General features: G+C 44.5%; 1 protein-coding gene across 7 annotated transcripts in view; it reads right to left on the minus strand.

Moving 5' to 3' along the window:
• Positions 1-15,951, minus strand: part of KCNT1 (potassium sodium-activated channel subfamily T member 1) — a 192,998-nt gene that overhangs the window by 51,288 nt on the left and 125,759 nt on the right. For all 7 annotated transcript variants that reach the window (XM_032767561.2, XM_032767569.2, XM_075060458.1 and 4 more), the window contains 8 exons: positions 14,711-14,770; positions 13,580-13,628; positions 12,396-12,455; positions 8,590-8,664; positions 7,414-7,497; positions 6,140-6,234; positions 2,040-2,220; positions 680-844 (listed from right to left, as the gene is read on the minus strand). In XM_032767561.2, coding sequence (XP_032623452.1) covers positions 680-844; positions 2,040-2,220; positions 6,140-6,234; positions 7,414-7,497; positions 8,590-8,664; positions 12,396-12,455; positions 13,580-13,628; positions 14,711-14,770 — 769 coding nt within the window. The remainder of the gene's footprint in view (positions 1-679; positions 845-2,039; positions 2,221-6,139; positions 6,235-7,413; positions 7,498-8,589; positions 8,665-12,395; positions 12,456-13,579; positions 13,629-14,710; positions 14,771-15,951) is intronic.

Here is a 15,951-nt window from a genome sequence, read left to right on the forward strand (position 1 = left end):
ATTGACAAGCCTTCAAAAATGAAATCTACATTGAATCAAGACTGATAACGATGACAGTGAAATCTTGATTGGTTCTTGAATTAAATGCAAATACAAGGTGCATATGAGTCACTCAATAGTAGTGGGGTGAAAGTTACACCCATTCACTGATAAACGGCACTGATTAGACTTGATTAATCCATTCAAAGCTGGGTAAATCATCTGGGGTTCAACAAGCAAATATTTTATTTATACAGTAGAAGGCATTCAATTTGGTAAACACCTTCTAACATAAAAAAATAACACATTTATATAGGCATTTTCAATGTGCTTGGATACTACAGCAACAAGCGGTGCAGAAAATCCCGAACTAGCTCCAATAGAGTGTGCCCATTGTTGTGGCATAGAGGGAGGTATGTATTGCAGGCTGTTGAATCTACCAGGACTGCTACAATATGTATTTCTTCAGTGAACTGAAACAAATTACCAGACTATACTGAAGACTAATCTGGTTGAACTGATATTTTTTTAACTTGTATGTATTCCTGTCAAATGTCCTTTGCTTCCCTCTTCCATGTGCTCAGTGCCGGGTGGGGCACTGATTACCCACAGCAAGGTCTAGCAGCACAGAGAGCTCAGTAAGGACACTTGTTCAACTGCTAACACCAGTAGCCCTGAAATAAGACATGTCTGCCTTTACCTGCAGCCGGGGATGGGCGTAGAACTCGTTCAGAAAGTCCATCAGGAGGTCGATCTTGAGGGAACTGACACAAAGGACAACGTGTTTCTCCGTCTGTGCTCGATGGCGGCTGTAATTCCCTCCTGATTTCTGACGTTCCATCCAGAGATACACAAGCTCCTCAAACTGCAAACAAAGGCAGACAACTCATGGGGTGAGACAGACTGCGGGGTGAACCGAATGCATTCAAGGATTCAGAACACTTTCACGGGTACAAACTGCACATCCATAGTTATAATGTCCCCTGGTTAGCCACATACACTGTGCAAGGTTAAGAGAGCTCTGGATAAAGGACAGTTGAGTTTATACATCTATAATGTTGTATGTAATATACAGGAATGTAATTTGTGTTTAATGCTATGATGAAGGACATCATGCAAATTCCTGTAACAGCGAGAGAATGGAGAAGACACAGATAGGATAGACAGACTAGACACATGCGTATTAACCCGTACACCCTCTTGGAAATGGGCTGCTTCATTTCAAGAAACTTTAAATGACAAACATCCTGAGATTTTCTGTAGTGTACATGCCTTGTACAGTGCTAGGCATGCCTGTATTGTACCACATATGTATACTCAACACACATGTATACACGTTAAAATGAACTCATATCACAGTATGGGAACATACAGTGTTGCATACACGGAGCACTTCTGATTATGTTGGTGAACATCTTTTGTGCTGGGGCAATGGATGAGATTTCTTTTTGCTTATGGCCCTTTGTGAAAAAATTCCTCCACAGCTCCCTCACATGCCATCTTAGCCATTTCTGGGAGGTACTTGCAAACGGTGACAATGTGTTTTCTAGCTATCCTGCTGCTGAGCGCGCGTGCACACACACACACACACACACCCTTCTCTGCTTGTTCTGTTTAAGGACAGATGGAAAGGAAATATATATTGGCTATTCAATCCCAGAGGAAAATCTTTTCTAAGAGCATTTCCCTATTCCCCTCGCCTGACACTAAGCAGTGACAGATAGTGAAAACTGTAGGCAACAGGTTGTCACTGCCGTATCATGTGGCTGGCTGGCGGAGAAGGAGCACTGGCTTGTTTGCTCCCAGACATGATGCATCGAACGCCACGGTTCAGTCACCGGCTGACAGTGCCTCAGAGCAGAAACTAAGTTTCCTCCATACCATGGGTTGAGAATTCCTCTGTCTCCTCTGGAAATCTCAAATCTCATTCCCAGTCAACTGGCTAGTGAAGTGGAAATCACCCTCCTGCTGGTCCTTCTCATGGGCCTTGACACACCAGCACCGCTGCCATTTCTAACACAGGCTGAGCGCATCTTTTTCTTCATGGCTGTGTCGCTTACCTGGAGGGGCAGCACGACAAGGGCAACGCAAATCATTATAACCACCAGGAGCTGCGAGGGCCAGATCTTTGGGGTCACATCTCCATAGCCCACGGTGGAGAAGGTGACAATACAGAAGTAGAAGGACTTGAAGAGGGAGAGGTTGTCACCTGCTCTTTCTAAATGCTGGATGCCACAGGTTCTGCAGGACAGGGGAAAGGGAGCATGTGTCAATTAGGCTTTCACACTGCACTCCATGAACATCAGGTTCCTGATCCTGCAATGTATAATGCCCTCCACTCCTACTGATGCCAGTGTGGGAAGAGGGCTGGAGAATGTCTTAGAAGAAGCCTTAAACCTACCAGACTCATGGACAGAATTCATCCCTGGTGTATCACCAGTATTGTCAGTGGGATAAATCTGGCCAGCTTGACAGCACTTCTAGTTTAGAGGTTCAGTTTGGCTCAGATAATCCTCCCCCTCAATTAACATCCTCATCAGAACATTACCCCAAACTCTCGCCATCAGGTACCACACTCCAGTAGTACAACACCACTTATGTAGGCATCATGGAGTCCAAGGTCCTATGTTTCTGACAGAACCAAGTGTTGCAGAAAGGTAAACAGGAAGCTCATTCCTTCCTTGATATGACTCAGATGACATTAAGGGCTCTCAGTCTCATGACTCACTTCAAGTGACATTCTTCAGTGAGCACAATGCTGCTAATACATTTCACTCTGCACTGCACCACTTTTCTCTTTGGAAACACAAACTCTCTGGAACCAAGCAGCTGATCTCCTCAGTACTCAGTCAGCATCTCTTTAGAGGCATGCAGGTTAAAAGTCATCTTGGTGAACACAAATAATGTAGAAGTAGCCTTGGAATTTAATTCTAGTGCTATCAGACAGGACAGGAAAAACATATAGAGTCACAGAGGGCATGAACTGCTAAAGGCAAAGTGTACTGTGGGTTGTTTTTATTTAAAAAGACCTGTCAGGCTGTTTAGACCTATCATACTCATCAGCTTCACTTTGTGTCCACTTACAGCTTAACTAGTATGTTACATTCAAAGTCCAGACCAGCGGATATGTAAAAAAATGTCAAAAGTCTAAGTAGACATGAAATACCTAACAATGGAAAGACGTCCATGTTGTTTTAAATGCATGGGGTAAAGGGTTCTGTTAGATGCCTCCATGACCCATTAGACAAATGGCAATAGAGCAACCATGGTAACCTCCTCCAGATGAACAGCATATTTAGGAAATACAAAGGCCTTAATGTACAAGCCATCACAGCTGAATTAGAGTCCAACAAATATCTCCCCTTTGAAAATCACAAGACTCGCCCTGGACGTGACAGCACTTACTGCCCTGCTCTGAGCCATGTGCACTTACATAAGCCAGCCTTGATCCTGGCATGCTCCAATTAACAAGTTTCTGTTAAAATCATGTAATTAGAGACAATCATTGGCTCCTAAAATAGGAATTGATCTGCCTGAAGCTAAGTGTTCAGGAGGACAAGGCAAAGTATGGAGAAGCTCTGACTCAGTGGAGCTCGTCTGATTCTTTTATCAGCCATCACCACTTCTGAAGATCAGGCCCCAAAAAAGGAAAGAAAACAACAACCCAAAATGCTACAATAAAGTGTTCTGAACATTTAGGATCACTTCCAGCTGGTGTAAACTGGTGTAGCTCCATCAAAGTCAAATGCTGATTTACACCAGATCTGGGCTTTAATCCCATAAAACTAAATACTGATCCCATTGAGACCAACGGTCAAGCCCCCCTTGAGCTCAATGGACCCAGGATTTGGCCTTGTATAATTTGTGATGGATGGAGATTAAAAGGCTTGGGGGCTCAGTTTGGTTTGGGTAAACAGCCCTAAACTATAATGCTTTGATCAATATATATATTTATATAGTCCTCTCCAGGACTCTACAGAATCCAACTGGAATCAGATTGGAAAATTCCTGCTGCAGCCATGGGCAGAATCACAGTATGAGGAGTTTGGCGCACTCCTCCAGTGAAAGCCAATGGGAGCCAGGCAGGTAATCAATCCCAGCATCCACTCACGGGCATAAGAATTCAACCCTACACCAAACACTCTAGTCTCTATTGTTCAGGTCAACAAGAAATAGCACCGACAAAGCGCACAAGGTAGCTTATAAAGTCGGTTTTGTTGACTTTTCCATTAGACCTTTGAGAGCAAGACAGTTTCTGCTATGGAGGCCCCTTCAGCCTTGCTCCCCCTCCCAGTGTCTGGGTGCATTAAAAGGATTCTTTGCCCTCAAGAGCACCAAGTAGAAGGCAGTGTAACCAAGAGAGGGTGAAAATACCATTGAATCAATCTTGTTTTTGGTAAAGACGCTTCTGTCTCGCCCCCCCATCCCAGCCCCCACAACACTCCCCCCAATAACAAAAGCAACAGTCGGTTAGCAAATACATGACAGGTTATCTGGACACTGACACCTTTGCCCTCCAGAGGTGAACAATATTTCCTGCTTAAAGAGGAAACAAATATTTTTGCATGGAGATGAAGAGAAGGGAAAGGAGTCAGAAAAAAGAAAAAAAAATCAATAGATCAACTGTTCTGCCTTTGTGTCTGCCTTTGTGACTGCTAGCAGTGCGGCCACATGATGATTCTAACCACCCAGACAAGGACTTGGCCTCAGATCATATCCGCAGGGAACAGCAGTACAATTCGTCTATCATGTATCTTGCCACATGCCATTATCCCAGGGGCCATGTTTCAAAGAGTGACTGAAAAACAATCTCTATTGGGCTGACTTGGTTGTGTTACAACAAAAACAAAAAAACCCCACAACACATCATGCATCCAACAGAGGGGTTTTATTTTCTTAAGTCACATTTACCCCACGCTCTAGAGAAGAAGAAAGAAAGGAGCTTGAAGGGCTGATGTTTTGTCTATGTAGATGGAGGAGGTGTGCCAGTTTGGGCTTGGAGCACGGCTCCTTCTCTCACCTTGCCAAGGTCAAATGCTCCAGAACAGGAGCCACAGAAAAGTAACTGTGCTTGAAACACATATGGGAGTAAGTGTCTAATGTGTAGATGCAATTCTGTTAACTGTGCATGCAAATAAGGCATGCAGATATTTTCTCACATGATTTTGAAAATCTTGCCCTCACTTATGTTGCCAGCCAATAACATATTTGTATATGGTACTCTCATGCCTAGTGACTCCAATGCAATAGTGCTGTGGTTCTGCTAACAGTGTTAATGGAGCAGTAAAAAATTCCTACTAGCAACAGTTATTTGTGAACTTCAGAAGGTCTGGAGCTCAGTTTATGTTCAGATGAGCAACGAAAGTCTGGAGGCTTCTATGGGTTTCTGGGCTGGATATCTTGAAAGAACATGAAAGGAACTGAAGAAATTCAAGCCAAAAACAATGCAAGAGGCAGCTCTTCAAAGCCCATAATAAACTTATAGTTTTCCCAACTGCCCTTTTGAGCTAATTCCTTATTAATTTTGCTCTCTCCTGTGACTTGGTCCGCTTCCCTTCCCGAACCACAGCAGCATGCAGCAAACGAAAGCTGGTTTACTGAAGTAATCTGAATGTGTGGCCCTAGAACGGTGAGGATTGGAGCAGGGAGTCAAAAGCCTTTATAGGACCTCTATGCTCTCCCTATCCTGAGCCGCTCCTCTGGCCTATGACATGGCTGAATCTGTTTGTCTCATTGCACTTTGGGCTGGAGCTTCATGTCAGATGGGTGGGAAACTTCCAGCCAGCTATGTGGCCTCCCTACACAACTTTCTGCTCCGGAAAGCTGAGCAACCTGCAGCCGGAAGAGGCTCTAACATGATTTTTCCTGCCACAGCAACAGGATAAAAGTGACACCCACAGAAGAAAGTTCTGCCTATCACATTTCAGACCACCACACTCCACTACGCTCTGTTAGGGTCCGATCTTGCAAAGTCATGTGCATGTGCATGACTCCTCACAGAGTAAAATGCTAGGCCTGTACGTAAGCCTTTAGAGAATCAAGGCCTTAGCCTTTCCCTCGATCTATTTAATCATTGCCTTATGTAACATTACTTATTTCACTAATGAATGTGGCATGCAGCCAGGTCAAGGGTTTAAAAAAAACAAACAAAACTGCTTACCCTGTGAAAACAAGACACAGCAGGGTACAAATCAGAATCAGCACCTGATTGAACATGGCGGATTGTGTCCTCTGTATCGCACGGTGCAAGTCATTCTGGAAAAAGGAAAAGTCTCACTTGGCAGATGACTAGGATAAATACTTGGGTGCAAACCTACCCCTTTGTTATACCTGTGCAACCTTGCTGACTTCCAAAGGGTTGCGTAGGAAGCAACTCAGGCCAGAATCTGTCCCTTTTAAAAAGTATCACATGCATGTCTGTAAGGAATAAGTATTGGCCTATTCTGTCCCCAAACCTGAGACACTGCAGAGTGCAGTTCTGAAAATGGCATCGTGAGGCATCATGGTCATCACTTCTGAATGCAGCCAAGTGCTGGGGGAGAGGGCCAAGTCACGGATAAGGGTATTAGTGCCAGGGATGGTGCGGAAGAGACCAATGATGAAGAGGATCTAATGACAGAGACTGGAGCGATCCTGTGCGTGGGAGGTGAGGAGGAGGCAGTTAAGGCCTGGAGGTAGCAAGCCTGGGTAATGAGGAGGATGTAGAGATGACTGATGGAGAGAAATGGGAAAAGCCTTTTCTGTCCTGTTGTAATATTGCAAACTCTTCGGGACAGGGACTGTCTAATGGTCTGTGTTTGTACAATGCCCGGCACAGTGGGGCTGCATTCTGGGTTGGCGCTTATACACAGCCATAATGAACATGAAATAAACATGAAATAAATAAATAATACACAGAGAATTGTGCCAAATTAACGTACCCATTAACATGCAATTTAGAAGCATTCTGTGAACACAGGTCTTAAGAATTCATCTATAGTCCCCATGGGCAGAGTTTTCAGAAGGACTCAGATCTTCAGTAGAACTCAAATCCCATTTAGATACCTCAGTATTTTCAGAAAAGTGTCTAAATCTGGTACCAAGGGTCACAATGGGAGCTGTTGGGTGCCAGGGTCTTTTAAACTTTTGGCCCCATTTGTGGGTCCTGTGCACCTGAAAATCTGGCCCTAAATATAAATTTGAGTCACTGTCTTGGCAGCATAATCCACAGGACAATAGGGTCCTAGAGCACATAAGAGCCTGCTACCTCTTGATTTAAGGTGTCACGCAGAGAGCATTACTCTCCAAAGATGGGGCATTGTTAAGGACGTCTGAAATTTACAGTTTCTCTCTCAATATTAGTGTAAAACAAGCATCCTGAAACAATAGTAAGAAGGCTGCCAGGCTACTCTTCTGGTTACGCTGGAAGGGAATGGGTGATCTTTGGCTACTCACTATCATGTTTTCCAGGGCGTACTTGGCCAGCCAGCAGTTCAGAAAAACTGGAATAAACAAATTCCGTAAAGGGGACCAGAATATCTAGAAAACAATAGTTATTTGCAGATTTATTTGAAAAACACTCACAAAAATCAATGTTCCTTCATTAAATAAGTCATAAACAATAAATAAGTAAATAGTCAACTATTAGCCCTATTCCCTAAGAATCTAATTTCCAAATTTTTGGCAGAGGAATACATGAGGATAATTGGTCTCAAAAGATTACAGAAACTGCCTGCTGCAAAGGCAGGGTCAGATCCTCGACTGGCCAGAAGCTGGGAATGGGCGACACGGGATGATTACTTGGTGATGACCTGTTCTGTTCACTCCCTCTGGGGCACCTGGCATTGGTAACTGTCAGAAGACAGGATACTGGGCTAGATGGACCATTGGTCTGACCTGGTATGGCCGTTCTTATGTTGGTGCAAGTTGGCATAATACTACTGATTTCAATGGAACTACATTGATTTACATCAGTTCAAGTTCCAGACCTTAGAATAGAGTTTTCATGATCTGCCCCAAGTCTCTGTAGCCTTGACTATACTGGCCAAGTGCATGGCTCTAACTGAACAGCATTGCAATCTAGGTTAGCTGCAAACACCTGAGACCTGTCTATGCTCCGTCTTCCAAAGTCGCTGATACCGGTGGAGCTGAATTATGGCTACAAAGTTTGGCCATGATCCTGCAGTGAGCTCTGCGCTGGTGCAGGGGTCTTGAGTACATTGGCCAGTATCTGAGTGGGTCACAAACAATCCAGTCTCAGGGCTGATGGCAGGCAGAGCGTCTTCCATACAATCCTAGAGTTATGCAGCATGTTCACAACCAACCATGGAACCAGGAGAAATGCAGACAGTCCTGAGTTCTGACATGGAAATGAAACCAGCTGAATTTCGTGAAAAGCCTTTTTGAACCCATCAAGAAACCGGAACATTTAAACAAAAATGAACTTTTTCCACAGAAAGTCATTTGTTACTGGAAAAAAGGTTTGGGGGGAGGGGGAGAGGAGTTGACCTGCTCTTAACATTTCCTGTTATAGGACAGATGTCCATTAATCATGGTTTCATAATGAAAACATTGTAGTGTAGCATTTATTGAAATGTGATTGGTTTAAAAATGTCAAGAGCAAACACTTACTGTGATTATAAAGGGCACCGTGTTGATCATTTCAAGGATGAATGAAATGCGAAAAATCTGCTCCCAGATGTTTCCCTGCAGAATGAAAAAAAATGTGCAGTTTAATTAAATAATCCCGGAAGAAAACTGAAAAGGACAATTTAAAAGGTTCCGATTTGGGTCATTTCCAGCTATTATGATGTTGTAGCAGCCAGGAAAATGCTGAGTATTTCATAGCAGGCAGAAGCAGCCTTGGTCCTTGTCCCAAAGAACTTATGATCTACATTTTAGATAAGACATGAGGAGCAAGCAAGATGAACAGCAGGAAGGGGATGAGACGTGGGAGGTCAGTGGATTATTTCAGAGTGAAGCTTAGTTTATGACACAGGCAGCAAAGACCCCTAGAATCCTTGAAGCAGGACCGTGTCATATTGTTCCAGAACACTGTTAGCACTCACACAGCAACAACAATGGAACGGAGATTGTAAAGAAGAGCAGAGGAACAGAGTGCCAGTGTACTAGCCTTTCACCTTGATGGAGCAGGTTCTAACCCAGTTTAGAGGTCTCTGGATTTCCAGGGAACCTTTCTGCTTTCAGGAGCAATTCTCTCAGCTCTCTGTCTTTTTCAAGGTAACTAGAGCTTTTTAAAAGCCTCCCTAGGGCTATCCTCCCTCTGTTGCCCTCTGGGGTGAACTAAGCATTGGAAAAGAATAGGAGACGTCTATTTAAAACAGAGTCCTGTTCTGATGAACTGTTGTATCCTGCTCACTACCAGGCATTGAATTCTAACTTGGGAGGCTCCTGACTGTGGACAGCCAAGCTTTCCTGGGACGACTCAGTGTTTTGTTTTAGAGACACTCCAGATTCTCTTTGAGAAGGAGTAAAATAAGAGCACTTCTGGGCTCTTCCTGGCTGGCCATAGAAGATTTTGTACTGATATCTCTTTGGATTCCCCCTGTTCCAAAATATTCTGTGCTGTGTGTGTCAGTCCTTCATCCAGGTGAGCGCAGCGGCAAGAGTCAATGGAAGGCTTAGGTAGGATATGAAATCAAATGTGAGTGAGGGAAAACTCCCTGTCTGCGCAGCAACTGCAATATATTTACTTGAACTTGTGGTGCCTCAGAGAAAGATAAAGAAGAAAAGACAAATAGCCTCTATATTGGCTGAACAATTCCCACAATAGAGACAAGAAGAGAATTTCTAGGCCTGATTCCCTCTTGCCTCACTTACATGAGTGCAAAGTAGTTGTAAAATGCCACCAAAAATCAGTGTCCTGCACCCGTTTTGTACCAGTGAAAGTGATGCACAAAGGGCTGGCAACGGAGAATTAGGTTGCTCCTGTCTCCCTCTCTCTGCAGCAACCTTGCAGAGCCTTCCCACCAGACACACGACTGTAGAATCATCTGATTAAAGCGACAGGATTTTAGGGATCAGCTCATTTGCCTACAAGCATGACGATGAGAGAGGGCATCCAATGTGCTGCAAACCTTATTGAAAACCCAGATGGGGTTCCTTCTAAAGGACACCTGTCTGACAAGGCTAGCACTGATATACCCAGCTACACACAGCATGACTAAGCTGTCCAGAAAAATATCACAGGCTAGAAAGAACAAAAAAAAAAAATGCTCCAAAGGACTCTGAGATGACATTTATTGAGGCCTTCTTTCTCTGAGGGAAAAAGGAGCCAGAGTGACAGGCCTGTAAGTAGAAGTCCTCTTCTCCTACACAGAACAGACGAAGCAAGGAATGGTCCCTTCCATGCTGCCCCCAATTTGCAGCTGGTAGGAGAACCCCGATGGATAAAAGCTATTTCTATCTCAGTGGCTTCTAAGCTGAGGCTGCAACAAAAGGTGATGGTTTTGGGATGGTATGAAACCAAATGACTCCGCCACTTTACAGACACAAACGGTAGCACACAAGGTGACTGTGGGAGAAAGAAGTTCTATCCACAAAACTAAAAGAAAATCCATGTTGTTTGAAAAGTGCCCCATTTGTGCTATTTTGGAGACTCCTTTGTGGGAAAGCTCAGTAAATGATACAGAACATAAACCATCTGCTTGGGCTGTAATGAGAATAGCGGCGAATAGCTATGCCGATGTGCAGAAAACTAGTCCAAGGGGGTTTCAAGCATCTGACAGGAGGGAGACAAAATGGCTGTTATGAATCTAATAGCTCTGTGGCAAAAAACGGAATTTACAGGCATTGGCGTGTTCAGCCTTTCTTCTGAAAGCAATAAAGTTGAAGATTAACGTCGCAGCTGGGCCCGTCCCAGGCCGGCTGGCCCTTTAAGGGGAGCTGGGCTCAGTCTTGCCTTTGATGGCTAAGCTCCCCACCCCCAGCTGATCCTGATCGGTTGAGATGAGATGGCTGTTTGGTTATCAGACCCAGCTGGACAGGAGCCAGGTGATTTCCATACAGGTCTGGGAGAGAACAGCTGCAGGAGGGAGATTCCCTCCAGGATCTAGCCTTGAAGGGAGAGGGTGTCAGGAGAGAAGGAGGCTCCTGAAAAAGGTCAATCCCCAGGCAGGTGGCATGGAGGCAGACTGGGAATAAGGATCCAGACTAGGGGGGAAGGACTCCGGGGGTGGGGAAGGGAGCCCTGAGGTCAGCAGCTCTGGTAGGGGCTGGGTCCAAAGGGACAGAGCTCTGTGAAACAGCAGAGTGAAAGGTAACTCAGGAGAGTAGAAGGCCCTTTCATTTCCTTTGCTGAGTCCCTTTCTGGGGCTGAAAGGGACAGCTGCCGGACAAAGCCTCCCTGAGGGAAGATAGACCGGACACAGGGGGGCGCTGTGGGAGCTGATGCTGCCACAGTCATGGAATCATGGAATCATAGAATATTAGGGTTGGAAGGGACCTCAAGAGGTCATCTAGTCCAACCCCCTGCTCAAAGCAGGACCCATTCCCAACTAAAGTCCCTTTTACAAAGGTCCGTCCATTGGAATCCACTTCCTCCCAGATCTTCCACTCATTTCAGACCACACCCCCAGGCTAGGGATGGCTGTGGCTAGACTCCCCAGAAGCTGGGCATGGAAGACAGGGGAAGATCACACCACAAGTGCCTTGTTCTGTATCCTCCCCCTGAAGCTCTGGGTTGGGCCACTGTCAGAGACAGGATCCTGGACACGATGGACCATGGACTGTCCCCACATGGTAGCTCTTATGTTATCATGTATTCCACCGAGCACTCCTGCCACTCAGTCCCTATGGGGGGCAGCACACTCTGGCCTGAAGAGAGCATGGGACTGAAGTCAGTGAGACTCCTTGTGAGCTTAAAATCAGTCACTTGCTTCCGGGTTTTGCTGGATCAAGTCCACAACACTCAGCACCATTCAGGATCAATCCCTGTGACAGGACTCAGCAATAGAGCTGCATGGACGTGCCAGGGGCCATATGCTGGTAAGCATCTTTTATTTGCTGTATGAAACAAATTGACTTTTCTTCACTTGCAGGAATATTTCCCTTGTGTGCCTACTGAAGAGTGTGTGTTTCAGTTCAGCGAGCTCAGTGATGAGCGAAAGATGGGAGACTTTCATGTGCATTAGAGATGAAATTCAAGCTGCAGAATTCAGATCCATGTTTTTAATGTTCTGATTTTCAGTGGGTGCTTGGATCTGGGATTTGTTTGGCCCACAAAAAAAAAGACACAGGCCATTGCAAAATTCAGTCCAGGTTTGAATTTCCAATGCCCACAGTAAAGCTGTGTCAGGAGTGACCTGAACAGAGCAGCTGCTGCAGAGTGAGAGGGAATGAGAAAGGAGACTGCCATTGATTTCAAGGAGTGTTTGATTGGGCTTAAACTTTAAATCCATTACGTGGAGGGCTCTTACCTTGTAGCTGAGATAGATGAGAAGCATGGTCTCTAGGAAGCTGATTAAAGCTACGCTAACCTGAAAAAAATATAAAACAATATAATTGACTTGGGTTTGATTTGAAGCATCATCCAAGAGGTCTGAGGCTATCCAGCTACTCAAATGATCTTGCTCACTGAGCATTCCTACCTAGTTTACAAACAAATATGGAAGTTGCCAACCACGGAGGGTGTGAAGGACCTTTACCGAACCCCAGGACAACATGGGAGTGGCAAAGATTGGGGATCACAATGGGAAATCCTCCATTTCCACATCACATGTCTGTTGTCAAACTTCAAAGAGATGTCAGTCTACTCTAGACAGGTCTTGTATCAGTGCAACTATGCTGGTTGAGGGGAGGGGGGATTATTTTGATTTAACAAATAATAAATAGGCTGATACAGTCCCTAGTATGGAGGCAATTATTAAGGTGCCTCATACTGCTATAGCTTATTCCCTTTATACCCATAGAACCACATCCACACTAGGGCCTGTGCTGTTTTAACTGTACTGGTATAGATAAAACAGTGCCACTTCGGGGTTAGACAAATCCTTGGGCTAAAATCCTGGCCCCACTGATGACAAGAGGAGTTTTACTATCGAGTTTAATGAAGATGAGATTTTACCTTTTTAAAAAAATTCATCACAGGGAAATTTTTCACCAATAAAATAACTCAGAGTAAACACGGCCAAACATGTTGGACCCATAACACCTTCCCAAGAACATCTAAAGATCAGAGATAAAAAGACTGGGGTGGTACTGGGGGATGAACCTTCTTGGAGGTCCTTGATCTGCTGAACCTTATTTGGCTCCACTGTAGACCCACATTACCCCAGGCTCTATTGAACCAGGAGAGCAGAGCTGTGCAAAACTCACAGTTTTATCTTCACAAACATTTGCTTAAACAGACTGTTATCTTTTTCCATTGGTATTTGTAAGTTTCACCTAGGGTCATCTTGCTGTTCACAGCAGAAAAACACAATCTATTTCCACTCATCAGGGAAATCTGTGTCCTCTATTTATCAGTCTTCAAGGATTTGTTCCAGGAAGAAAGATGCACAGAGAAACACTGATGACATAGAACAAACTTTGCACAAAATAAATACCGTTTGCCTTTTGTGTGATGGATTTGTGTGACAATGTCTCTGGTTCAGTCACTCACCTGTATTGCCCATAATGGCATTTTTCTATCCACCCATAAGATTGGAGCCCTAAAAAGAAAATTCAGAATGGTCTTAAATTGGAATCTGTTTTAAACAAACCGTTCGATGTTTCACTCAGCAGGTGTGATGTCAACATTTACTGACCTATGTCTTTATCAAATTTATTATTATTATTCAAAAATGCAAAGTCTGCATCCAGATCTGAAGTTCCTCAAAGTTATGGGTCTTTAAGCCTAGAGCTTGGTTCAGGCCCAGCTAATTCTGTGTCATTCCCTCTTGCAAAACTTCAGTAATAAAACTGTAAACCTGGTGAGACTCATTGCTAGGAATCCCAAACTTAGGCCAGATACCTGAACGTGGGATGAGTTTTTGGTGAACCTGAACCAATGGATGGATTCAGGTGAAAACCATCTAGGACTAAGCAGTTTGGGAGTGAATTCAGGTTTTGAATGAGTTGAATAATTCCTGCAAATCTCAGAGACTCAGGGTGCAAAGGGAATCAGACTGGAGAAGGTTGCAGAATCCTCCACAACCATAAGTCTTGACATTCTCAAAGCTCCAGAACTGAACCTCTGGTGAACTGCAATTAGGCTCAGCCACCTAAAACCCTACATGCTCCAGTGGGAGAGACTGACAGGATCCATTAGCTGGAACCAGTAATTGTTCTACCTCCAGGACAACTTTGTCCATTAGACTTGTTTAGCAGAAATTAGACAGAATTTGAACCGCAAACCTGCGTATGAAACCGCTTACAGGCGACGTGCTAGTTCTGACCCTAGACAATGCAAACCTGCTTGAGGTGAAATTCATTTCCCATGCACATCCAGTCCTACCCTAGCAAGCAAGAGCGATCGTGCTGAATTGTCTGAGAGTTTCGTTAAACAGATTACTGAGAATACCCTCTGCATGGAGAATTACTCATTTCCAAAAGCAGAACAGTGGATGCTTTTCTAACTGTTCATCTCAATCTCTTTGTTACTGAGATTCATATTCTCTCTCTTCCTTTGACAGCTGCATCACTGTGGACAACCAGTGGCTAAAGGCAGCCACAAGCATCAGAAATTCATATTACTAGGCCCCCCAACAACTGGTTAGAGAGGAGCAAGATTTAAGTGCTGTTAGCAACTTACCAGTTTATTTCTGTAGACGACTGGTTGAAGGTTGAGTAATTCTGCTTTTCGCATTCCCAGCTAAGATAAGAGAAACACAAACCAAGAGGGAGACAATCAGTAAGATGCACCAGACCAGCCCAAGGGGCCAGTGAGAGAGAAAAAATAATCCAAGTTGGAGCCTGCTTCTTAACTTCATGAAAGCGACCAAAGCCATTGTTCCCAAAAAGAGAGAGAGCCTGGAAGCTGCAGAAACCAACTGGGTTGTCAGTGCTAGCTGTGCTATCAGCGGACGTATGCAGCACGGTCTAATAATAATAATAATACCCACAATTAGAGTAGTTTTAATCCAGGGGGCCAGAGACCATTGACTTCACTGAGAGTTGCAGACACTCTGCACCTATAAAGACCAGCCTCCAGGTGTGACTAATGCAGGCAGTTTTGCTGCATCACTCTGGCAGACTAAAATCAATCAATCAATCAATCAATCAATCAATAAAAGCCAACTAACCATGCTTGTCCTAGAGAGGTTTTTTACCTGCAGTTGTTAAAAGCTTATCCACTCATTCAAATTCTGACCAGTAGCACTAAAACTGACCCTCTGCTCCCCGGTCTCCAGAGCAGTTAAATAAGAGCCAAGTTCAAGAGCCGCTATGACGCTAATGAGTGAAAATGGGAATGAATGCGAGTGGTTAATCATTCTGTTTGGCACAATGCAGAGTGACGATACTGCACAACCTGGAAACACAAGCGTGGGTGCCAGGTAGCATGGCTCTTCACAATTAAGCATCCTGGACAGGTGGGTTGGGTGGGGAGGGCAGAAGACTGCAAAGCAACAATGCATGTTTCAGACGGTACCAAATTGCTTTGCACAAGTCTGGAAAGGTAAAGTTGCCAAATGGGGAAAGGACTCTGGCATTGATGCTCAAAGTGAGCTACTGACTTACCAAGAGGAATGTTGGTCCAGTAGTTCAGTCACTAGCCATGCCCATGGGAGACTGCTCTGCCACAGATTTCTTGTGTGACCTTGGGCAACTCACTGTGCCTCAGTTCCCCATCTCTACAATGGGGACAATAGCACCGCCCTACATGACAGGGATAGTGTGAGGCTAAATACACTCAAGACTGAGAAGTGCTTAGATACTACAGGAGAGAGGGTACATAACATAGAAAGACCATTGGAAAGCACTTGAAACAAATTTCTCCTGGGGCAAGTCCCATCTAAACCTTGGGCTTTCCCGCATAAAAGTGTCAATGGCTAA

This window comes from Chelonoidis abingdonii, chromosome 24 (assembly GCF_003597395.2).
Source record: "Chelonoidis abingdonii isolate Lonesome George chromosome 24, CheloAbing_2.0, whole genome shotgun sequence".
NCBI classification, from domain to species: domain Eukaryota; kingdom Metazoa; phylum Chordata; order Testudines; family Testudinidae; genus Chelonoidis; species Chelonoidis abingdonii.